The sequence below is a fragment of the Etheostoma cragini genome, chromosome 11 (genome assembly GCF_013103735.1).
Source record: "Etheostoma cragini isolate CJK2018 chromosome 11, CSU_Ecrag_1.0, whole genome shotgun sequence".
Taxonomy (NCBI): Eukaryota; Metazoa; Chordata; class Actinopteri; order Perciformes; family Percidae; genus Etheostoma; species Etheostoma cragini.
Window position 1 is genome coordinate 10,065,590 of NC_048417.1, and position 24,781 is coordinate 10,090,370.

Here is a 24,781-nt window from a genome sequence, read left to right on the forward strand (position 1 = left end):
TCTGCCCTGTTGGTAATGTTAATGAATGAATTTCCATGCAGTCAGTTCCAATAATATTAATAATTAGTGACTGTTATGAAACTAATTCTGCAACACTGTGGCTGTCAGTCCTCCCAGTTTGTTTCTTTTACTGGGGTCATTCAGCAGGATATCTCAAAATCGGGTTTAAGTGAAATACGTTGGAGAGGTAGGCCATGGGTCAAGTGATTAGTGTTTCATATGGATCCAAGATGTTTCAGAAAGTTTTCTAAAGCATTACAAAGCCTTTTTGAGCATTATTTTATATTTATTCATGAAGTACTGTATTTACTAGAATGCAACATGTATCGATGTGTACATACATACAAAAAACTATGGACCTTTTCTAAAGTAATAAATATAGAGGATTGTGCAGAATTAGTAGAAGTATGCACTCTAATTACTTTCTAAGGTTAGGATTTGTGTTGGATTTAGTAGCTTGGGTACTGATTGTTTAAGATGTTGATTGTGGAAACATTCCAGCAAAACAGAACAGGAAGCTTTGCAAAGGTCTGGCCATCGGCATGCATTTGATTTCCCATAACACGGTTTGACATGAAAACATAAAAAATAAACCGGTGTTGCCTTTTTGAGTAAATACAGATTGCGAATATGAAAGGCTAGAAATTGTGGATGTTAAAAAGCTACAGATGAGGAGGTTGTTTGTTTCTGTGTGTCTACTGTGCATGTGCATGTGTTTAAGTGTGTAAGCTGGACGTCATGTATCCAGTGTGTGTATGTTTTCCTGCATAATGACTCTTGGTGTTCCTGCAGTGGTGGTTTGAGATCATGGGAAAGGCATGAGGCTATAACGCAGCACTGTGTCCCTCCAGCGCTCCAGATGCTCCCATAGCCTTGCGGCTTGGGCAGCCTGGCTCCAGCACAGTTTTAGCACAGCTCTCTTGTTTACCAGCGGCTTTTAGCATTAATGTGAGAGAAACGGAGCCCCTCGAAAGCCCCTGGGGAATACCTGACGAACTGTGCTCAACTCTGTCCCACAGATACTGTAGGAACTCTGGAGGAAATACCTCTGACTTCCCCTGCTACTGTTCTCAACATCCTACCTTTCTTCTCCAACCTCCCCAACCCGACACACACACACTTACCCCCGCCTCCTCTCCTCACCCAACCCTTCTTGCTATTTTGCTCACTGTTTTTGTATCCCTTTTTTTCCAGGCAGTAACCAAGAAAACATTTGGGAGCGACGACTTCCGATCAGCGCTGGAGAATGGGGTTCTGTTGTGTGAGTAAGTACTGTGGTGTACCCAGACACCTCTCTTAAGCCACTCATTCATATGGAAGCCCTCTGTTCTCCTCTAGGTCTGCGCTCCAACGTAAGTGTTACTGATATTTCCCAGTCAGACCCCCTGTCGGGTCACTGTTTGTTTGTCAGCAACATGAAGAGCCGGTGTTTCCAGACAGCACAAAAGAGGTCGTATTGTGTATTTGATCTTTTCAGTGTCAGATCTGCTCTCTGTGGTCTTGAGAATATAAAGTGTGATCTATTTCAAGAGGAGTTGGGTTGCCTGTTTGACAGATGTTACAGATCTGTGGATGGGCAGAGTGCCATCCTTTACTTAATGAGAGCTGTGAGAAGCTGTGTAGTGAATGGAAAGCCTCCAGCTGAAACCACATCGGAGAGCCAGGGCACCCTGCTTTCTCATTAGCCCGGATGCATCAAGAGTTTTGATGAGTTAGAGGAACAAATTTATTTAGAATGGACTTTTGCATTGATTCACAAACTGCTCTTTTAAGACTTGTGATGTTTGTGTGTGTGTGTGTGTGTGTGTGTGTGTGTGTGTGTGTGTGTGCGCACGTGCGCACATCATGTCCCGTTTATACATGTATATGTGGGCAGTCCTGGTGGATGGACACAGTGATGTGATTTGCACGAATCAGCACGGAGCAGTAATTGCCAGCAGCCTATGCAGAATCTTCCAAACCTCTATTGGCATTGTTTCAAAGAAGAAGCCCATCATTCTGCTGATTTGAGCCTGACTCTACTGTTTGCGCCCCCTCACAACAACAGAGACACTTTCATTCAGGGAGCTGTCCATGTTTTCTCAGCATGAGGAAGAGGAAGACGGAGATTAAATCGCTTTCACTTAGAAACTCAGCCTCCATTCCCATTGTGTTGTGGTTATCACAACTGCTTGGAAGGGAATGTTTAGTGTGGGTCGCACACATGATTACATCCTACTTAGGTTGCAAAGTGTGCTATCTGATGAAATATTACCGCTTTCTATTGTTTCACCGCTAAATGAGTAACTTAAATTCACATTCCTTTTGCATTCTTTCTCTGCATCTATTGTCAACCTATTCTCAGACCCCCCCATCCAATCCACCCCCAGTCTGTGTGTTGAGAGAGCAGAAGATACCATCTAGTTCAACCCTAACTTAGTCTCATTTTGAGCTCGCATGACGCTGTTTTTTTCTTAAAAACAAGTAATGTGTGAGATTTTTAAATACTCTTTACTTAGTGCATCCATCCATCCATTATTATATGTGAGAATATAGTTGTTCAATCTGCAACAATTTTGATAATCAATTAATCAATCGATTGCAGATTGCATACCTGAGTATGCGGTATTATAAAGTATGCAATGTGGATGCAAGACCTGTACAACAGAGTATTTTTTACACTGTGACATTGTTTTGTATTATTTGATGAATTTCTACCTTCCCTTTTTAAAACCCTTTGAATAAATGCATCATCCATTACTGTTTTTCTGAGCTGATATGTGGTGATTTCAGGTTTGTTAGGAGTTGTTCCAGTAGAACATTGTATATTTCAGGAGTGTGTTTCCATCACGGTGAAGCACTAACTATTTACTAAACTGAAACCAGGTGGCCACCATTAAACAAAGTCGTAAACACACAACACTGAGACTTTGCAACACTTTTTTTCATTCCTTTTTAATTAGACCAGCCTAGCCAATGACCAAGTGCTTTCACCTACCCTCTCCCTTCCCCTAATATTCTCTCTCTTTCTTTCTTTTGCTTGCAGTCTGATCAACAAGATCAAGCCTGGTATCATCAAGAGGGTAAACAGACTGCCCACACCTATTGCTGGACTGGTAAGTCTCTTTTTTTATTCAGCTTAAAGGAATATGCCGTTTGTTGAAATAGGTTTTATTACAGTCTCCCCTAGCTGTAGATAATTTAGGATAAGATTTAAGATTATTAATGATATTCTTCATTGATCCCCTATGGGGAAATTACAATTTACACTTGATGTTATTAAACACTACACACAGACCTGAAATACACACATGCTCAGGTCCCTGAGCGGTTGTTGGGGGGTTCAGTGCCTTGGTCAAGAGCACTTTGGCAGTGCCTAGAAGGTGAACTGGCATCTCTCCAGCTACCAGTCCACACTCTGTACTTTGGTCCAACTCTGTGTCCATTTCTTGAACCAGTGACCCCCCCTGTTCCCAACCCAACTCCCTACGGACTGTTCTACTGCCACCCCCCTCAATCAGATGGGTGGGTCAACGCATATTTTGTCTCAGTGCATGCATCATTTTAGTCCAGTGCAACACTGGCAGCGCCACTGCTAGCTTAGCGTAGTGAATGGAATTCTATGTTGCCATTTAGCATTTAGTGAGTAAAAGTGAGCCAAAAAAAACTTAATTAGTTCTTGTGGCCTGCATATTCACAACGAGTTCAAATAGCAATGCAGATATTGTTTTGGGACTATATTGGGTGGAAGAAGCCTTTAGCCGAAGCAGTGCTACATAGCACCGAGATATCAAGCAGCAACTCTGTGTCTAATATGGGTCAAACTATCCTGTAAAATAACAATGCGTCATTTTTACAGTAATCACTTACTCTGTGGACAGCTATTTATTGGGTCCATCACTTCTGGATCTTGACAGTCTCAGAAGTTATCCTCCTTGTCCCTCACAAAATCCGCCATATTCATTGCCATTCACTGTTTCCTGTAGGAAAAATAGCCAGCCATTGACGCCGGGTATGTTAACAGAAGTTGGTGGGTTTAAGGTGCTGTGCAGTGCTTTGGCTGTGCTTTCACCCAATATAGTCCCAAGTCAGTATCTGCCTAGGAAATCGTCTAGTCTTAATCTGCATGGATATTTGAACAGTTGTGAATATGCAGTCCACAAGAAGTTATTAGCTTTATTTTGTTTTTTTTTGGCTCATTTTTACTCACAACATGCTAACCGGATTCCATTCACCACACATATTTCAACAAAGGTGGCGTATTCCTTTAAATGTGGAACACAGGACATTGCATGTACATTTTGTCATATGTAAAATATACCTTAAAGGTCCCCGGGCATGCAATTGTCACTTTATGAGGATTTTTAACATTAATATGAGTTCCACCACCCTGCCTTTGGTCCCCCAGTGGCTAGAAATGGCGATAGGTGTAAACCGAGCCCTGGGTATCCTGCTCTGCCTTTAAGAAAATTAAATCTTACGTAGAACTTTGCTCCTTATGACGCCATAAGGGGCAAGGTTACCTCCCCTTTCTCTGCTTTGCCCACCCAGAGAATTTGGCCCACCCATGAGAGAGAGACAGCATGGCTTTCAAACGAGCAAAGTGGCAGTTGGTCAAGGCCACACCCCCAGCCTCAACCTTGCCCCCCTTCTCTCCTTCTCGAAAGCTACACACTCAGAAATGTACATACTAAGGAAAGTTAATTGTGGGACTGGCTCTAGTGGCAGTAATTCTGCACCAAGACTGAATTTTGGGAAATATATTTCAAATATGGTATTACGGGACCACTAAGGTCTATATAAAAGCATCCAAAGAGCACCATTTAATGGGACCTTTAACACATACTACTAGTTTTTTGTTTACAGAGCTTTGTGTCCTGGTATTATTGTTGTAAACATGTCTGTTGTGTTGAGTATGTATTAAGATGTGAGTAAGAACATGAGGTGCAGCAGCAGAAGTCGTGCCAACTGGTGACAGGTCTGAGGCATGGCTGCCAATGAGAGAGAGGTGTTTGCCTCAGTGACTTGTCGCTCCTCATAACCATCCTCACTAATAAGTTCAGTGAACGTGGAGCTGCTTGAAAGGCCACTAGGCGCATTTGAGTGCACCCTAAATATGTTGTCTGCCATGCTTGAGGCTGCGTTCAATCAAAGTCATTTAAGACAAAAAGTCTTTGTACTGGGATATAATTAGGTTTTTGATTGAGTGATGGGAGGTCAGAAGGTGGCAGAGTTTGGTTTACGTAATAACCTGTTATTGAATCAGTGTGTCTCAACTTCTTCAGCTTTTTAGGCCTGGCAATGTCTTCAAATTGAAGCAGCTTGTGGCAGAGGCCTTCTGGGCCACAGTGGCTCCGTTGTTTTGGGAGTGTCTGCATGCAAGTGCTCGGGAAGTAGAGGTTTGAAAACCCTACCTTAAACCCATCCCTCACAAAGCTCTCTCTTGTGGGAGTAATTGAGTCCAGCTGTCCAGGGAAGTTATGGAGAACCCCAACCTTAACCCAGCCAGTCTGAGTGTGTGTCGGTGGGCTGAGTAACACTCAACATGTTTGGCAAGACAATGACAAGTTTGCAGAAGAAAAAACAGACTGGCATTCATGCTAGATGTAAACAGTAAACATGGTATTTGCTGTACCGAACACTGTTCCATCATATCTGTGTTATGCCATAAATCAAATGTTCTGTCAGTTTGTTTTGGACCCTTAGGGATTTAACTGGCTGGGCACCTGCTGAGGTAATGAGGTAAATTATATTCTCCATCAGTAGCGCTGGTGTGGTATTTCCGAGACTTGGACACAAACCTGAAACCACCAGATCATAAATTCTCCGGCAAATGTGAAAGCTCTTGGTTGGCCAGCGGCTATCAGTTACTGCCAACCACATGGAGAAAAGTGGGGAGCTCTCCAAACAAACACAACTTACTCTCACTGTGCTGTGAGAATAGCATTCCAAGTAGTGTTCTAAGATTGTCCTTTATCTCTCATCTCTATAAATACTCACATGTCTGTTCTTGAAGTGATGGAATTAAGTGTTCAAATTGGATTTAAGCTGTGTTCTTTAAAATTGTGAAATAATTTAAGCATTAAATGTATAATGTTTAGCCACTTGTCTCAACATAGTAAAGATTACTGCATAGGGTTTGTCTTCATGTATGCTATCTATCTCCCCTGAATGTTGTCAGGGAAGAAGAAACTGGTAAAACAATGCTTTTCTAGAATGCCTAACATTCAAAATGTTGCATTGCATGTGGAAAAAGTGCAAAGAACCAGAGTAATGTTGGTGGCGCCTTTAAAAAAATGTAGATACAGTATCACTTAAATCTATGCTAAATGCAAAGGTTTTGGCAAACATACCTTATTGACACTAAAATATTAACATTTCATGTCCTAATTGCCCTTTTATTCTTGCAATCTGAAAGATTTCAGGACTTAAAATTGTTAATTTACCAGGCCTCAGTGCTGGTGGAATAAAAAGCCCAGGGAGGGAAAAAGGGGAAAAACGGAAATCTCTGTTTTTTTGGAATTTTTAGCAATATTGGCTTCAAACCCAGGCCTATTCTTTGGCTTCACTTTTGTCCAAAGGAATGTTTCCCATGTCAGCACACTTCTCTGCCTGTTGCCAATCAATCAGGGAATTGTGGGTTTGGGTCAAAGCACCCTGGTTCGGTCCTGGTTCAGCTTCTACCGGTGCTGGGCAGAAAGCCGACAAGTTGTGTGGTGGGTCTGCAAGTTACGTGAGCGGGGGCCCGGATTTGAGGCCCACTGGTCTGAATCCAGAGGGAGGGAGTTAAAGATGACTGCATCAGCCTCTGCCCAATGTAAATACGCTGTAATTGACATGGTGCTGGATGTTCCCGCATACACCAACTCCTTGGTGAGTTGAGGTTGAAGTGGGAGGAGATAAACAGACAGTCTCATGACCCTGAGTGCGTCTTTACTCATCTAAATGTCTGTGTAATCATACAATGACAATGACAGGCATTTGACCATGTTTTGGTACTGTATTTGTGTGTACGGGTGCATGCCATGACTGGATTTGACTGTTGGAAAAAGAAGGTATTTTATAGGGTCTGTTTCAGGAGACGCAACATATCAAGTTTTCTTGGTTTATTGTCACAGGACTGAATGTGTAGCCTGATATTTTAACCATAGCTTTGCTTGGTGTTTGAAGGATTACCAAGGGTCAGTTGAGGATAATTGTAGAGTATGCCCATTTTAGACAAAGAATACAGTGGAAGAAATAGAGTGACCACAATGTGACCAGTATGGACCGAGATCCTTTTTTTTTCTTCTTACCAAATCAGACACCTTATGAGTCATATCTTTCCGCCTCTTAGTGTGAAATGCTTAATTCAGGGTACTCAAGTCGGCATGAGAGGATTAGAGGCTGCTGGATGGTTTCAGCATATTTAGTAGGATTATGTGCAGTTACAAGTCAGCATAACATTCCTTCATCATTATCTCTGCAGGTACTGGGACTGGTTGTCTGGGTGGGGGGAGGGCTTTATTGTGTTCATAATGCTCTTTGAGGTTAAATGACATTCATACCTACGTAAGTGATATAATTCTTTTTCCACATAGGCCATGATTGCATTAAGGGGAGTTTTTGTAACACCAGGGCCTAACGTCCTTTGTGAGATTTTTACATGGCCGCAATAAGGCTTAGTTGCCTTTTATGGCCTGTGTTCTTTCAGAGGATGGAAATAGTTGCTTAGTTTGTCTGCTAAAAACGACTTTGTTATTACCACTGCCAAGGAGGTTATGTTTTCAATTGGTGTTTGTCCATTTCTTTGTTTGTTTGTTTGTTTGTTTTTTGTTTGTTTTGTCTGTCAAACTTGGTGGAAGGGTATAGCCTGGGCCAAGGAGGAACCCATTCAATTTGGAGCAAATCTGAATCATGGGGCATATACAGAAATGATCTTTCACTTTTGTTCACATGGCGGGATGATATACTTTGTTATTTCTGATTGTACATGCTGTACATATTGAATAACACCTTTAAATTGTAAGTGTCACTGATAAACATATTTGTGAACTATGTTCACATATTCAAAAAGATTAAGATTCAAAACCCTTGGAATTATATCTGTTACTCAATCCTATTCTGTATCAATCTGGAAAATCACATTATCATGTACTGTATATATTACCAAGACAAAGAAGGGAAGAACTCTTCTGTGTAATAATGAATAAAGAGGGGCCGCAGCAACTGTATAAAGAATTGGGGGGTTTGATCCTTGGCCTGTAGGTGCCCACAGTGACCTGTAGGGCCCATCAAAGTGCCATTCAAGGACAATTAAAGCTGTTAGTGAGGGATTTCTGCACAGAGAGGTCAGCCCTGTCCTACCATTTGCTAATAAGCATGTTTGCCATTTAAATATAGAACTAGCTACCCCTTAATTATTTCAGCCCATGTTGAGGCCATGTGTCATTACATAAAACCTTCTTAAGCAGATCTGTCCCAATGGGAAGTGCAGATTTACAAACAAGACTCTTGAAATACAACTGGAAAAAGTAAAAAATCCGGAAAAAAATAGTGTTGTCAAGGTTGAAGATAACTTTGAAACACATGAGATGTGTGTATATTTATAGATTTTGTTTAAATTGTTACTATTTTTCCTATTGTGCATTAAACTTCCATATCTGTGCAAATCATGTGCACACATATAAACTTTATGCAATATGAAATGATTGACATAGTGTTGGACACTCCCATGACATCTTGAGTTGCTTCAGGGAAAATATGTCTTCCGTTTCTGTCACCCAACATGTTTCATAGCAACGAAATGTCTCCAAAATACTCCACCGCCCCACAGATTCCACAGGTATTCTCGAGTAAAGGGCATGGCAAAGAGGGGAGGGGACAGTTTCAGGGTGTGAAGAGAAAGAGACTGCAGTAGGTATTCTGCTCCTGTGTGTGTCAGTCTTGCACTCGAATGGCCGGTTGGGTGGGACATGTGCAAAGCTCTGATGTCATACTTCCTCGTTTGGGTTTTGTCCCCATCCTAACCCAGCCCACAGGTAGCTTTGTGCCGTCAGTCAGCTCCTGTCACGCAGCCTCTCCCCCCTTGCATGTGTGTTTGTGTGTTCTTCACTGGATCACTTCTCATTTGCTACACACATGCTCCTCCCCGTCCCTCTCTGTTCTCTGCTGATATGAACTTTGGAAGCAATGAGTTGCAAGTTGTGTCCCTGCCAGAAAATTCTTGAGTGATTATTCTTTGCCTCTGCCTCTGAAGGTTGACAACCCTCAACCCCTGCTTTGTTCTTTGTCCAGGACAACCTTAACGTCTTCCTCAAGGCCTGCGGGAAGCTCGGACTAAAAGAAGCACAGCTCTTTCACCCAGGAGATCTTCAGGATTTATCCACAAGAGTTACAGTCAAGTAAGTTTGGGATTTTGTGAGCGTTGCAATATTTTAATAAAACATTTTGGTATCTGTCCTTGCCATTCACATAGTTTAAGTCCTCCTGCAAGCTGAGTCCAACTCATGTTTCTTCCTTGATTGAACTAATTCTCACCTTCTTTTTATGGTCCCATTTAACACAAAAGTGTACATGACATTCAAATGTAGCTTTCATGCTGTAATGTATTTCAGAGCATGTGTCCCTTCATGTGAGGGATAATTTGAGCTGCAGTTAAAAAAGGTCAGGACTATTTTCTGTGTGTGTGTGTGTGTGTGTGTGTGTGTGTGTGTGTGTGTGTGTGTGTGTGTGTGTGTGTGTGTTGGCAGGCACTTGCTTAATTTTTCTTTAAAATATGACAATTGACTCAAAAGAAAAAAGGATGTGCTCTCCAACATGTCTGATCAAATTGATTTCGTTCTTGGTGCAGGTCTAGAAAATCAATCACAGTAAGGAAGTAAATTACAGACTATGCATCTTAAAGCATTGTTTTTTTTTTGAGTGTGTGAACAGAAAGAAGTTCACATTAGTTGGAGTAAGAGTTAGCGAGTTGGACAAACAATGTCAAGACACTACAACAGTGTTTATAGTTGTTTTGTTTATGGCAGTTGCTCTACTGTCAGTTGCGTGCCCGCCAGAGATGTATGCAGTATGTTGAACAACCTGTTCAGTTTTTACACAGGTGTGCCCTCGAGAGGGAGTGAGGTAAGTCAGAGCTCCGAGCACAATCCATCCACTGTGACACAGCACCGCTGTGCAAGCACAAGGAAAGGTGCTTTAGCAGCAATACATGCAAGTTGCTAATCTTAAAGTAGATAGGCACCTAACAACAAATACATCACTTTAGGTAATAATACAAGATGATGTCATGAAGTTGTGAACTTTTTGAAAATGCTGCAAACCAGTGGTGCTCCAGTTTCCTTCTGCAACTCTATGTCACTTAGTTGTGCAATTAAAGTAAGTGTGGATGTTCCTTTTAAGATGTTGCCACAACATCTAGAACATTTTTCCCATGATCCACCCACTAATTTATTCTTCAGTAACACTGACAATGGTGTCAAAACCACAGCCGTTGCAAAAACACACAAGGCCGATTCACTGTACATTGGAATATGAACTCTAAATAAACAAATCTGCCTGCCTTTAATCAAGATACACCCTTTACCCACAGCACAGGATATGCTGCCCTTAGATACGGCAATATGATTCACCAAATGTCTCATCCAGTGTCATAAATTTAGAGACAATGTTTTTATGGACCTGTGCATTATCAGACATTGCTCTTGCATAACCTTTTCCCATAAAATTGGAGGTAAATAACTTTTGTTCTTAAATGACACAACAATTTCAAACAGTTGCTGCATGAAGTCCTTTAGTCCCACTGTTCTGTTGGAGCTGAGTGTACTGTAGCTCAGCTCTTTGCCACCATGTCTGTCTGTGTAGGGGGGTTTGGTCAAAGGGGGGACTCACTTTCTATTTTTAAGACCTTGGGGTCACTTTGACAAGCAGGATTGTTTGGAATGGTAACAGGACTCAGAGGAAGAGCTTTTAATAGTGTATGGTCTCCTCCCACAACATTCCCCCTTTGCGTGTGGTCTTTACAGTGCACCGGTGTGTTTGTGAAAGTTTGAATGACGTTTGCAGTTGAAGTTGTGGTTTTGTCCCTGTATCATCCAATATGTGAGGCTGTTCATTCAAAGGAAAAGACAGACATTGTTATTTGTGTCTTTGATTGCTGCTGCGGCACACTGTGGCACACTGTCACCTTTAACGTGCTACACAGTTGTAGGTTCTCTTTTTTAGATGAACCTGCATCTGCTCTGACTGTTCCAGCTGATCGTTTTTGTACACAATTTAGTCACAATGAACTGTACAAAGGGAATCTCTTCTTCAAATAGATTTCTTACTCAATTTTGTTCTTAAATGCAGCAAAATGTTATCCCCAACTACAACTCACACTCACAGAGATGGCACAACATAGGGAAATAATCCCAAACAAGGATGCAGTCCAGCAACCAAAGGTTTTATTTCACGGTTGCTTATCAGAGCCTATGTTGCAAATGAGCCCCAGAGAGCAAAGCACAGAGAGAGTGAGAAAGTTGTCCCTATCAGCTGTCTTTGCCCCTGGTGTGTGTCCAACCTTCACTCCCTTTCACCCAGTCTGACAGGTGCTTTGCTCAGCTTCCCTGTTCTCTGGTTCAGCAGCAATAAGGTTGTTATCCTGTTGGTGCTGTAAGTTTCATTTCACCCAGTATTTTAGTTTCTCCAGGAAACCCCTTCACTGATACAGAAAGCAATCAGCTGCCTTTTATTTATTTCTCTTTACTATCCTTTATACAATTTTCAGTTTATTTAATTTGACTTTTATATGTTTTCATATCATAAAGTTATAGTTAAACAGAGAGTGAAACTTTAACTTTGCATGTGCATTAGGTTCCCCATAGTTTTGTATTTGCATTAGAGCTGCAAAAATAGATTATTAATCAAAGTCGAGCAACAGAAATTTAAAAACGAAAGTATTTTGATGATTGATTAATCATTTCATTCATTTAACAAGTAAAATTGCCTAACATCATGAAACATGATTGAGGATGTGTTGCTTTCCTCTCTTTTGATCTATTGTTACTTTTAGTATAAGTATATACATATATATACTTTATATTTACTGTGTATTTATCTTTTTTCTTTCTTTTTTTAATTACTCAACACTAGTTCAATGGAAAAAACATGTCAATCACTTCATATTGATTAGTCTTATTGAGCTCCATGAGAAATGCTAAATTTTACAAATTGATATTTTGTGCTTGAACTTAGTAGTTAATAATCAGGCCAGTATGTTTCTTTTTGCAGGAAGCTGTTGTTAGATATTGACTAAAGCAAGGTGTGCTGAGAACACAGTTTAATTCTTGCTGGTCTGTGTTGCCACGGCAGCCATAAAAGATTGGTGCATTTTGACCTTTGAGCTTTGCATTTGTTGTAGTATTGGCTTTACCACTATCTGGACTGCATGCTCACACTGTTGCTTTCTGACAAAGACGTTAAGTAGCTACAAAGAAAATCAATATAAAAAATTGTCATATATGTGTCACACACATATAACATGACAAACTGTTGTCATAGAGGAACGGACTGATAAGAGACTGTGTGCTGTTGAGTGATGTGTTCTGGAGGACGTGATACATGTCTTGTTGAACTATAACCAAGTGCACACACCCAGAGGTGTAATACTGACCAGACTGAATCTGATTCATTGGAGGATATGATTCACTGGCTACTTTAGACCAACTCTGTCGGTTTCTAACAGCTGCCCAAGAAATGAGGGCTGCGGGCATTAGAGTGCTTCAGATGGATCATGGTATCTGAAACTCCTGTCTTTAACTTCAGTCCCTTCCTTTAGACCATTAGCTGCAATTTGGAAAATCAGCAGCATGGAGTCAAGGCGGGACGAGGACCCCAACTCTTGAGTTGACATAAATGAAACTCTAGAAAATGACAGGATTTCTCTAATGACACAAAATGTCAACTGATTACTGTTTGCTTGACCTCTTTGAATGTTTTAACAAGTGCCATGTGTCATAGAAATAATTAAACAGGATATCTCCCTTAGAAGGTGGACATTGCAGTGTGTGTCACCAAGAATACATACATTATACTGTAACATTACACACTGTGCTGATAGCCTGTATAGTTTTCTAAGGGACTCCCATGCCTATTCAGCTTATTACCACCTTTATACCTACTGTGTATCACAGCAAGTATAAGAGGAAGTACAGTATATCTGATCTTACATACTGTAGATGTTGTTAAACTCAGATGATAAAGTACATTTACTTAAGTATAGTATTTATGTACATGTCTGAAGTATTTGCACTGAACGTTACAATTTATTTTTTTCGCCACTTTATACACTATACTGTGTCTCAGAAGGAAATATTGTACTTTTTACTACACTTACACCTTTATTTGACAGCTATAGATCGTTACTTTGTCAATATAATTTTACTGATAAAAAAAAAGTGATTCGCAGTTATAGATTAAGCAACCCAACATGCATATAAAGAACGTATAATTAGCTTCACCTAAATCGGACATTGAACTGCTGCCTTCATATTAACATCAATTATAATAATAATCAAATAACGTAAAATACTTTACATATATATATATATATATATATATATATGTACTGTATACTAACGTATCAAATGACAATGTTAAACCAACTAAACCCCCAATTATCTGCAGCTTTCTTTTTTTAGGAAGTTTAGAATATATGGCTATGAGTCTAACTTTTGTTCGGTGACCTTTAGTAACTGAAAGAACAAATCCTCCACTGAGAGGAGTCCAAAGTCTCACTTTTGATTAAGCAAATTATTGACAAGAGTTGACTGCTCACCAAACCGAAAAAAGGAAACCGCACTGGATAGGCAGGTACATCAAAATACGTTGTCCTTTGAGGAATTTAAATTACCCTTTTTAAACAATAAATGAAGGAGTGGTTGTGTGGTGTGACATGATTAGGATTATGCAATGGCATCCCTGGCTCTAGATCAAACCAAATGTTTGAACTACCTGAAGGAATGTGCTGTTTCCCAGACAGATGGAGACTGACTACAGAGAGTTTTTAGAATGTATTCAACACCAATAGATATTGAGCCTCATGCCATGCGAGTCCTGATATTAGTTTTAAACGGACTGTGGCAAAGTCTGAATGTTCCTGAGTGACGAAGTGCAAAAATGTGCCCTGTATGTCAGTATTTTGGGTGTGGTTCAAGGGTGCTGGCACTGCACGTTCTGGTTTCTTGGTGTTGTATGTGGCACTGCCGTCACTTGTAGCAGTATTGTGTGAACTCTGGGCAGATTGTGAAACCAAACAAGTGATGATGGTGGAAGGCCAATAAAGTTTCTACACCATGGACACGGCTCTGATTGGAAAAGGCCAACACAAGGGTTATATTTGTGCTTCGTAGTTGACTTAGAGAGAGAAATGCAAGCCTCACCCTGTTTCCTCGCTCACAGAGACTGCAGTGTGTCCGATAACTACGGCACAATGATGCCCGACACCGTCTCACCCACAGCTGATTTCTCTATTCAAACTCGCCTTGTGTCTACGTTTTTCAGAACTCCTAATGCATGACAATGGCTGGGTGTGTCTTAAAATCCAAAGAATTTCTTTAGAATGAAAGAACATAGATGAAGGATGACAAATATGGTGTTGTTGAATGCTGCAGGGCGAGGGATCTTCGTTGCAGAGGTATGTTCCTGATCACACGTGCACACCCATTTATTTAAGGCTTGGGTACTGGATTTGTTTGTCTTTTGGTTTGTTTATTGTCTCAAAGAAGCAGAGCTTCCTTGATCTTGTTACATGGGTTGAGACACATCCATTGGTCTCATTTTGTTCCATGAACAGTTTTCACCTGTATGTGTTTGTGTCTTGCTAGAGATTGAGACAGCATTTTTGCCTTGTTTGCAGGACAGGGAAGTAATAAACTGAATTGGAAAGATGGTGTACTTTAAGTAGTCATTCTGAGTTATTTGTCTAACGTTTTAATAGTGGCTCATGGTTCCTCAGTTGTATGTGTTTCTTTGTATCTTTGGTTTGTATTGGCTGAACAAACTCCTTCAAGTCAAATTAAATTAATTGTATGTTTCTGTACAAGTGTCAAGCAATACTGTCAAAATTTGACAAGATAGAAGTCAGGTTCATAGAAATATAAAAAATGGACACCTGTTTAGTTTTTATATAAATTAGGGGCATGATTAGACTCTAATAATTGATGTATATATAATTTGTGTAACTGCTGTTGATTAATCATGTAGCAGTCCACCTGTGTCGCACTGCGTGGTTGATGATGGTTTAGCCTACACTGAGTGGCTAACGTTCAAGTAATCGCATCTTGTGTCTTTTCATTTTCCATGGAAGTTAAAAGAAGAATGATGTCTCTCACTCTTTGACGTCGGCAAGAGAGTGGTGATGCGAAAGTATCTGTAAGCATGCAGAGTTTGAGGCTGATGGCTGAAATGGTTAGCTGGTGGAAGTAATGAGAGCATCCTGTTAATTTGTGAAGCTGGAGGGTTGCCTGTCAGAGCACTATGTACTTACTATATAGCACATACAGTATACATTCTCTGATAGGGGTCAGCCACTTTAAAAACCCTGATGTGTCCTGTTTTACTTCGTAAATCAGACATTTTACCTGTAACACAAGAAACAAACCTAACTAAAGATTTCCACTCTAAAAGACAACATTTTATCCTAAGGTCATCTTTTTGACATGGTATTGAATTTCTAATCACATTTGAACTTAATGGAGTGTTCATAAAATTCCTCCTTCTCCTTGTGCCTTGTGCCATTAAGTAAAAGACCCAATGTGATATTTTAACTAATAGTAGTATTTCACAGAAGCTATTTCTATTTTCTGTGCAGAACTTGTGTGTTTCAGACTCTGATGAGTACTCATCTGAGCACTCATCTGATTTTGTAGAACAGTCCTGAGGCTCTGGAGGCCTGAATATAGCCCTTTAATAAATTTCCCTTCAGTTCAGCTATTACCACTAGCCATAAATAAGCATTGAGACACAGTGTGGTGGCAGTTTTGGAATACAACTACTTTTTTTCTGAATCTGGCCACCACTGCTGTAATCTTAGACTTTGTAACTGTACTCAAAGCCACACAAGAGATGGGATTATTTTTTTCCTGCCTCTTAAATTTGCAATATGCCAAATTGGTAACCGTCCATTTCAGTTTTCACTGTTGGCCTCTGGTGTAACATGACGCATACTGCTGAGAAAGTTGATCTTCTTCCCATCCCACTGGTTTAATCTTTAACAATTAATACTGTTTTATAATACAGTCCAAAGTTTTTTCATGTGAAATCTTAATCTGACAAGTAACTATAGCTGTCAGAGGAATGCAATATAGTAAAATGCAGTGAAGTAGAAATATAAAGCAACAGATCCACATATGTACTTAAGTACAGCATGTGTACCACTGAATGCTATATTGGACAATCAGTGCTCATGTCTCTGTTTCCTGATTTTAAAGAATGTAAATAATGCGTTAAATTACACATCTTTGCTTTGTTTCTTCACTCTAAACCAAGTTACCTATATAAAGCCAAACAAGTTTGATTGGCAGCCAGTCATCTGAGGTGGCTACACTATACATGCATTACATTCTCTGCAGGATTATTGGTAACATTGCATGCTAGGAAGGGGCTGTAAGAAATCCAAGTACTCATGGGTAGAGAGGCATATGTGACTATTGCATTGCTACATGATACTAGTAGTGTGTAGCGTGCACATGGGATGTGAAGCCTGTACTCTGTCACACTTATGGTTAATGTATGTACTGTAGCTGTTTTCAACTGTTTATTGACCTCTCTAAATAAATACTTTAGTCACATTAGGTGACAGGTACATCTTACATTTACATGAGAAAAAAGGTTGAGTTTTGTTTGGTTTAATTAACAGGAGTAAAAATGAGCTGGATGTTTTTACAGATGCTTGGGTGTGTGATTAGTGTTAAAATAAACAAACGCACACACAAACGTAGAACACTTTACTTTATAGCTTACAATTATTTTTCCAGAAACGTGTTAGTTTTTTTTCCTCTCAGCCTTTGTGTTGCTGTGTGAGAGTGAGTGAAGGGCTGGCAATAGTCTGGATTGTGCTCTGAATTTCCAGCTCTTTCACTGCCCAACACAGAGACAACAAGCATGCCCTCTGTTCTTTTATTGTCATTTTCTCTCACACATACACCTCTGTTTTCTGCTCTTTCTCTCACAGGCATCAAGAGACCAACAGGAGGCTGAAAAATGTGAGTGGAAAAATATAAGCAATGTTTTTTTTCTGAGATCTTGACCTGGTGACCTTTCATTCGGCAATTATAAAACATAATTTAACTTCAGTCCTGTTGAGGTATCATTGAAGAATATAATCCCTCTAAGGGGAACTCCAATTTTACACATCAAAGTCTGTCTACAGGTGTTGGCGAGTACTACAGACGTAGGGAAAAAATTATAAAGTTCTGTACATTATCTGATAAATTGCTTCAAGTGATGTCACTTAAGTCAGGAATTAAAAAAACAATCTTGGTGTGTAGAGTAGAAAGTAGTATTCTTCTCAGACCTCTGTAGCTCCTCATTGCTGCTTGAGGCTACATTAGCCGCTTCTTGCATGGTCAAGTTGCATTGTGGGTAATATAGGCGCCAGATAGATTTTGACAAGGAAGACAAATGCTTCAAATATGAATATGATATATTTGGGTCAGCTGCATCAATTTTGATACATTTAAAAGAAAAACCTGTCCATTGAGAGTGCTGTGTTAAATCTGGGGTACTCTTTTAATGTTATACTTTAATACCATATAGTATGGTACCATTGTTAAGATTCAATTTAATGTGATGTGTAATTTTAGTGATAAATCAACAAAATATTATGTGATGGGTAGATGACATAACATGCTTTATTCATTGGACTCACTTTTCTGGGTCATTTTTGTGATGGGAAATGAAAGGGAGAAAGCCGGACACTAACCAAGGACATTGCAATTATATGTCAGCAACTTTATGTTTAATTGTCCTACATTATTTTCCTGCTTCCGGCTGCATAATATAAACCCAAAGACCTGACATGTCCGTTTTAACCGTGTTGTATAATAGTGGAGCAGCATCGTTGTAGCTCGATGCAGCGATGATTTTTTGCTTTAGTGCAGCACATTTACCTGCCCAGTCTGATAATGCACACACAAACAGCAACAGTGTTTTCTGGATGAGCCTGGAAAGCAGGGCAGAGAATGGGCCGATATCACCTTGTGTCAGTGTAGCAACTATCATAACAATCACCTGCTTTAACATGGTACAGACCATTTATCAGCTAGGAAAAGGTATAGCTATAATCTTATGTATTCTGTCTGGCTTTAAGTATTAATTCCCACATATATTCCACATGTATGGTTTGTGTAATAAGCTGTTGGTTTTCTTCTCTCCAGGTACTGATCACAATTTACTGGCTTGGTAGAAGAGCTCAGTGTGAACGTTTCTATGATGGACCTTACCTGAATTTTAAGGCATTTGAGGGCTTATTGGGCACAGCGCTATACAAGGTAAAACTGGTGATCATTATCCAATTGTACACTCTGAGCTGTCTCGTCTGTATGTGAAACAAAAGCTTATTTTTCTTGTGAAAAAGCAGAAATAGCATGAATGAAATCCTCTTTTACACTCGCTGCCCAGAACATTTCTGTATCCTCCCTGGTATGTCGACTATGTGCGGAAGAATGACTGTTAAAGGCCAAGAGGCCTCAGATTACTGGCCACTAAAACCAAAGTTACGTTAATCATAACTGACCTAATGCCTTGACTAGGCTATTTCAATCTTGTTTACAGCTTCTTTTGTGGAAAAAGCCCGTTTCCCTTCCACTGCTTGTTCTCGTGTTAAATTTGGCACTCTGCTTTCACATAGATTTATAGGTGGCAGTGTGCCTAGTCCTATAACTCAAGTGACTACAGGGATTTTTAGTAATAGCATTTGGTTACTGTGCATCTTGTACGTTTAGCTATGATAATCCAAGTTCAGTGGCATGGGATTAGGGTGGGTTAAATTTGTGGAGTTGTAATGTTTGGTTGGATTCAGTGGATTACAGATCTGAAAATAATTTTCTTTTTAAAGTGGCTGACAAGTTTTTGCTTGTTTGCAGCCATTCTGGTTGAAGTGGCTCCAGGGCTTGCTTATGTGTTTACATGTCTTCATACAGTAAACAGTCATCAATGATCCATCGGCGATAGCACTGTTTGTTTTGACAGAGATTGCAGTAAAAACATTGAGGTTATTTTGTTTATATTACATCATGCATTGCCCCTCACAGACAGTATATTTAACCTAGTCTGCAAGAATTAAAGGCCAGACAGTACAGACTTCACACTCTACCTGGGAGATTTCCAGTGCACCACACAGACAGTGCAGCTAAATATTTTAATTGGCATCCTATTATCTGACTGTGTGTGTTTGTGTTCGTATCAAAGGCTCTGCAAGAATCGTCCAGTCAGAAAGGCAGCAACGTCAGAGACAGCGGTTTTGGAGATAGCTGGTACTCAGAGCGAGAGGAGCTCTTCCATCTGAGAGAAGGAGAAGGAGGAGGACACAGGAGAGACGACTCCCTTGACAGCTTGGACTCTTTGGGCTCCCGACCTCAGAGCATCTCATCTGAAACCACTCTTAAAGGAAGCAGCGAGGGTAGGAGACATCATGTAATTTGCACCTATACACAAAACTTAACATTTTTACCCTTCTAAAGCTGCCTTTTTGGCCTTTAAGAGGTCAAATGATGTTTTATTTTATTTTTGTGAATGTTGTTTGTGTTATCCTCGTCACACCCTGGCTGTACAATAAAGAGTTCCGCCTTTCCCAATTTCCATCTCTGCCTCAAGTTTTACCGTCTAGTCTAGAACTTCAAATATTTGTGAAAAGGGAAGATATGCTGCATCAGAGCCAGAATGTTGCCTCCCATTTGTGTAAACAATTACCTATTGCCATCTAGTGGTATGCTTTTGTAAGTGTATCATTTCAGTGAAAAGTCTCTAAAGAAGAAGATACTATATATCAATGCTAAAGCCCCGTCTGTGATCTTGTTTCATGACTAAAGTGTGTTGGGGGGGGGGGGTTTGGTCAGTGATCTCAGAGGGGTCATCCCCCTAATAGGAAAAAGCAGTGAGACATTCCACAGCCGTCCACACCGGCTTGTAAATGAAGGGGCCTTGGTTCCCCACCCGGCACCCCTCTGTTACTCCTTCAAAGTCACGCCACAACACACTCCCCTCTCTCTTTTCTCTACTCTCACCCCGTTTATTCTTTTTGCTTCTTAATAACCCTTGTCAGACCTCACTCTTTTGTTAGTTCTTCGCTGACTTTCTATATTTACCATACTCTTTTTTTTTCACACCATTTTGAACCCCCCCGTTCTGTCTATGCTTCAGGTTGCTGCAGTGACACTGAGGCAGACTCTGTCTTCAGGATGGCTGAGAACAAGGACGGTCTAAGTTACAGACGGTCAGTAACCATCACACCCAAGGCCAGTTCCCAGTTTAACCAGTTCCTGCCCACTAAAGACAAAGCCTCAGGCTACGTGCCTGCTCCACTAAGGAAGAAACGGGCCGAACGCAATGAGGACAGCCGGCGCAGCTGGGCCAACCCCTCAAACACAGAGGATGAAGGCACACTCACCAGGTACGGTTACACGCAACAGTTAACACTTTGCTGTGTTTTTAATTCATTCATTTTTTGTTCTTAAAAGCAACGAAACACAAAGTACTCTAGAAGTATTGTGTTCATACCCAAATACTCTGTTTGTGCTTCAAATGCCTGAAGTTTACATTTTCTCCTCTCCCATCATGTTGGTGTTTGTGACGCTTGTTGTGTTGTCTGCGAATGGTCCATGGTGGTGTGTACTCGTGTTGTGTTTTATTTAATGATTGAACGACCTCAGCGAAACAAGGCTTTCCTCTGACTGCTATGACAACAGTCGAGTATCCCAGAGTGCCTTGCCTAAGGCTCATCTACAGTGGGCCTTAGAGTATGAGAGTGGCAGTGAATCGGACGCAGATCGACCGGACCCTGACCTCGTTCTGGATGACCTGGCCAGCAGACGCTTCCACAGCCCCTCCCCAGCACCGCCCACCAACTTCGCCGTGCCAATCAGTCCCCTGGCAGCAGGAAGGGCCTCTGGGGGTAGCAGTGGCCCTGTGCATAAAGTCACTATGACTCCAAGTGTTGCCCCTCAACAGAATGTGACCTCCCTCAGGTCAGAGAACATGAAGCATCAGTGTGACTTTGATGTGCCTGCCTGATGAGATCAAACTAGAACGCTTCTCTTACCCTCAGTTTGCATGGTTAATTGTAACCATGAGCAACATCCTTGGTTGTAGTATGCTGCCTTTTACTGTAACAGTGCTCTATTAGTCAGTTTGTTGGTTTCTCTTTTTCTTTGCATTTTCTGAATTGGATGAGCTTGGAGGAGTGATTTGAATTAATTACGACTCAAATCAATCTTTGCCTCCTTTTGCAGTTTGGTTTTGAGCTTGCATTGGTTTGCTAATCCTTGCATCATCTCATTTGAGGTTGTTGTGCTCGAGGAATGTGCTCCTCTTTGCGTGACTGGCGTGCTGTGCTGCTGCTGAAAAAAAAGAAATTGACACGTGTGATTGGCTGTCTCTCTTGAGCAGCAGCGGCATCAACAGTGGGGAAACGAAGCCTCTCCAGCCGGGCACTGTGAGGATGGATCACCACTGCCTTGTGTCCACGGACAGCCTGTTCAAGGAGATATGCTATGACTCTGAGGATGAGGACGATGACGTGGGCTATGCTGACCCCATTCAAGATGACCTGTACTCCCGCAAGATGGGCGTCAAACCCCAGCAGGTTGCCAAAGTATCTTATGACAAATTCTTACCAAAGTTCTGGACGCCCGAAGAAGACAATCACATTCAGAAGATCAAACTGGGCTCCCAGAAGAGACCTTGGTACAAGAAGATGCAGGGGGTCAGGTGTGTGAGGGCATTCAAATCCAGCATAATGTGAAACTCTCATTTATACATTCTTTAAGTTACTTTATAGTATATTTTACAGAGTAGCACTATCATGGATAGAATTTATACCCTGCTTCTGGCACAATATGTTCCTTCTTTTCTACCTGACACATTGGTTTTGACATATTTAAAAAAAACACTGCATGCCAATTAAGATTTAGAATTTGATGTTCTGTCATTCACTTGATTTTCTGTATAGATTCCTCCTACTTATTTTTCTTTCTCTTTCCCCGTGATTTCCTGCCATCTTTCACCTCCCTTCTACCTCCTCTCTGTTTCTGTCCATTTTCCTCCATCTACCCTGCTGTCCTCCGCTGTAGCTGTAAGAAGTCGGGCTCTTCGTCAGATGATTCAGACTGTGACATCAGTCCTTGGCTTTCCTCTGCCGCCTCTCCCTCTGGCCCCTCTCTCTCTCACTCCCACACACACAAGGCCTCAGCTCACACCACCGTTGTTGTGGGAAAAAGGTCGATACAGCTGCATGATTGTGACAATGAAGGAATGTTTTAGATCATCCAAATTTAAAAGGAGAAATATAAATAGGCTCCTGTTAGGGATTAAATTTCTGATGATCTGCTTTCTAATGTACTAAAAATAAAATACACTATGAAGCTACTGGAGTCTGCCCTAACACGCTTTAGAGCAGTTTGCTTGTACTGACCTTAGTAGAGGATAGACTGTGTCTCAGCATTATCCTTTTATTACTACAGTCTATTCTAGTAAAGACTAAACTTTTTTTATAGCAACTAGCATCTTATTTTATTTCCTAGTTGAGTGATTGTAAAATCACGATTTGATCAACTTCTTTTTGACTCAAATATCACCACTACTGCTGGTTGATGTATTTCTTCCTCCTTTTCTAGCTCTTTGATCCAGTTCACATGCATGCACTCATCACCTCTGTCCTTTTCTCTCCTTTTGCCCACCTTGCAGTCCTCATATTCAAGCACACACTCTCCCACAACTCCCCAAGATAAAGCCCCCTCTGTTAGAGAACCCCCTTCTGGTGTTTGCCCCAGTGGACCCCGCCTCGGGTCCCAGACTGGTCAAATGTGAGAGGTGGCCCCTCCTGGGGCGTCAAGATCCCCGGGAGCCCCCAGACCCCTTTGATTATGAGAGCATTTACCCTGACTTGGAGAATGATGACATGTTTACTAGGCGAACCCTTGGCTTCCAGTCCAACCCAGACTTGGCTATGATGAAGACTCAGCTGACAGCCAAGCGTCGTCATTACACGTCTGAGCCGCAACTCAACATCATCACACAGCGACACAGCTGTGTCTGCACCGATGAGATTGATTTCCCTGATATTGAGCAGGATGATGTGGTTTATCGTAAGGAGAAAAACCAGCAAGCTCAGCAACAGCGGCCTCTCTCAGGAGCGCCTGACAACTATGCCCCTATGCCCATCCCAGAGCCGTGGGCTCTGCCTCCTGACCTCAAGGCCAGACTCCTGTGCCCCCCATGTCCTCTGACCAAGGAGTCACCAGCAGACAGACAGAATCAAGTTCAGAACGAGATACGTCCTAAAACAGATGACATGCTTGTTCGGAAACTTAGAGTTTTATCCGATCAGAGCCAGAGCTCAATGAAAGGCCCATTGGCCAATCAGATGACACCCTCAGTACCTTCTTCTTGCAGCGAAGGTGACCTGCAGAAATGGCAGGCTATCAGGGAAGCCAGTCAGCTAAGGTATAGAAAGAGGCTAATGGTGGAGAGGCTGGCTGCTCTGAAGTTGTAAAAACATTGCTGTAACAGTGCCTGTTAGTTTTCTTACATTTTGGACTGTGAAAACTTATTAGTGCCATTTTAGTCTTGGAATATTTATATGCAGATGTTAAAGTGTTCTAGACTGCATGGTTATCCAACTTCTAAATGCTTGGTCTAAAAGCCACCACAGTCATAGTTGGGAGTTCTATCCTTTTAAGGTCTTCTTCATGAAAACTAATAGGTGCCTTCAGCATTCACTGCGTCAGTCACACTAACCGCAATGAAGGAGCAGCAGAACTTTTTCACGTTTTAAATGTTTGTTGTTACCTCAAAATGGAAAGAACTGTAGTGAAAGTCCTTAGACATTGTCATCATACGGATGGTGTTTATGGTTTTCTACATGATGGCAATATAGTTGATTTTACCTGAGCAACACTTGGTATGTACATGCTGAGTGGATGGTTAGAGAGGACCTACTGCTACTGTGTTCCTAAAGTGTGATTTTTGAGCAAAATGACACAAATCTCCAACATCATTAACCAAATTGTTTGGTACATCATTAGACTGCGTTTTCCTGTGAATGGTAAAATATGCAACTTAATAAAGAAAATAGGAGACTTCATGATTTTGTGATATTTATTGCATTGACATGGCTTTTTGTTGACCTCACCTAACATTTACAGGAACACAGATCTTACCAGAGTTCAATGCTGTTTTTCTCAGGAGAGGGAACTTCACACTGACATGTAAAGCTCAAAGTCCAGCAGCATGAAAGTGTGGAAAGGTTCAAGCCTGAGTTATGGCCAACCATAACTCCCTGAACACACTGACAGCACCAAGCAGGGCCATTAAATGTAGTCTTGTCTGTTGAGCAGAAGTGAAAGCCCATAGAAATTCCCCATTGTTCTGAAAAAAGATGTGACCTGTGGACTCCATAGTAACTGAACACAAATCTGCACTGCAGTGTTTGAAAATTAACTGACACACACACACAAGCACGCACAAAGCAACCATCACTAAGTCCAGGCCATCTGGATTTTCTTCACTTCCCTATGTGAAGCCATGTTTCCAGTGACATCATGCTGGAGTCTCAAGAAAGGCT

General features: G+C 41.1%; 1 protein-coding gene across 21 annotated transcripts in view; it reads left to right on the plus strand.

Moving 5' to 3' along the window:
• lmo7a (LIM domain 7a) overlaps positions 1-24,781 on the plus strand; it is a 48,537-nt gene that overhangs the window by 5,348 nt on the left and 18,408 nt on the right. For 19 of the 21 annotated variants that reach the window (XM_034884647.1, XM_034884646.1, XM_034884649.1 and 16 more), the window contains exons 2-8: positions 1,195-1,265; positions 3,026-3,095; positions 9,256-9,362; positions 17,174-17,204; positions 18,378-18,491; positions 19,411-19,621; positions 20,362-20,611. In XM_034884647.1, coding sequence (XP_034740538.1) covers positions 1,195-1,265; positions 3,026-3,095; positions 9,256-9,362; positions 17,174-17,204; positions 18,378-18,491; positions 19,411-19,621; positions 20,362-20,611 — 854 coding nt within the window. Of the gene's footprint in view, positions 1-1,194; positions 1,266-3,025; positions 3,096-9,255; positions 9,363-14,415; positions 14,636-17,173; positions 17,205-18,377; positions 18,492-19,410; positions 19,622-20,361; positions 20,612-24,781 lie in introns of those variants that run through there. The other 2 variants (XM_034884650.1, XM_034884645.1) reach the window with 2 other exon arrangements.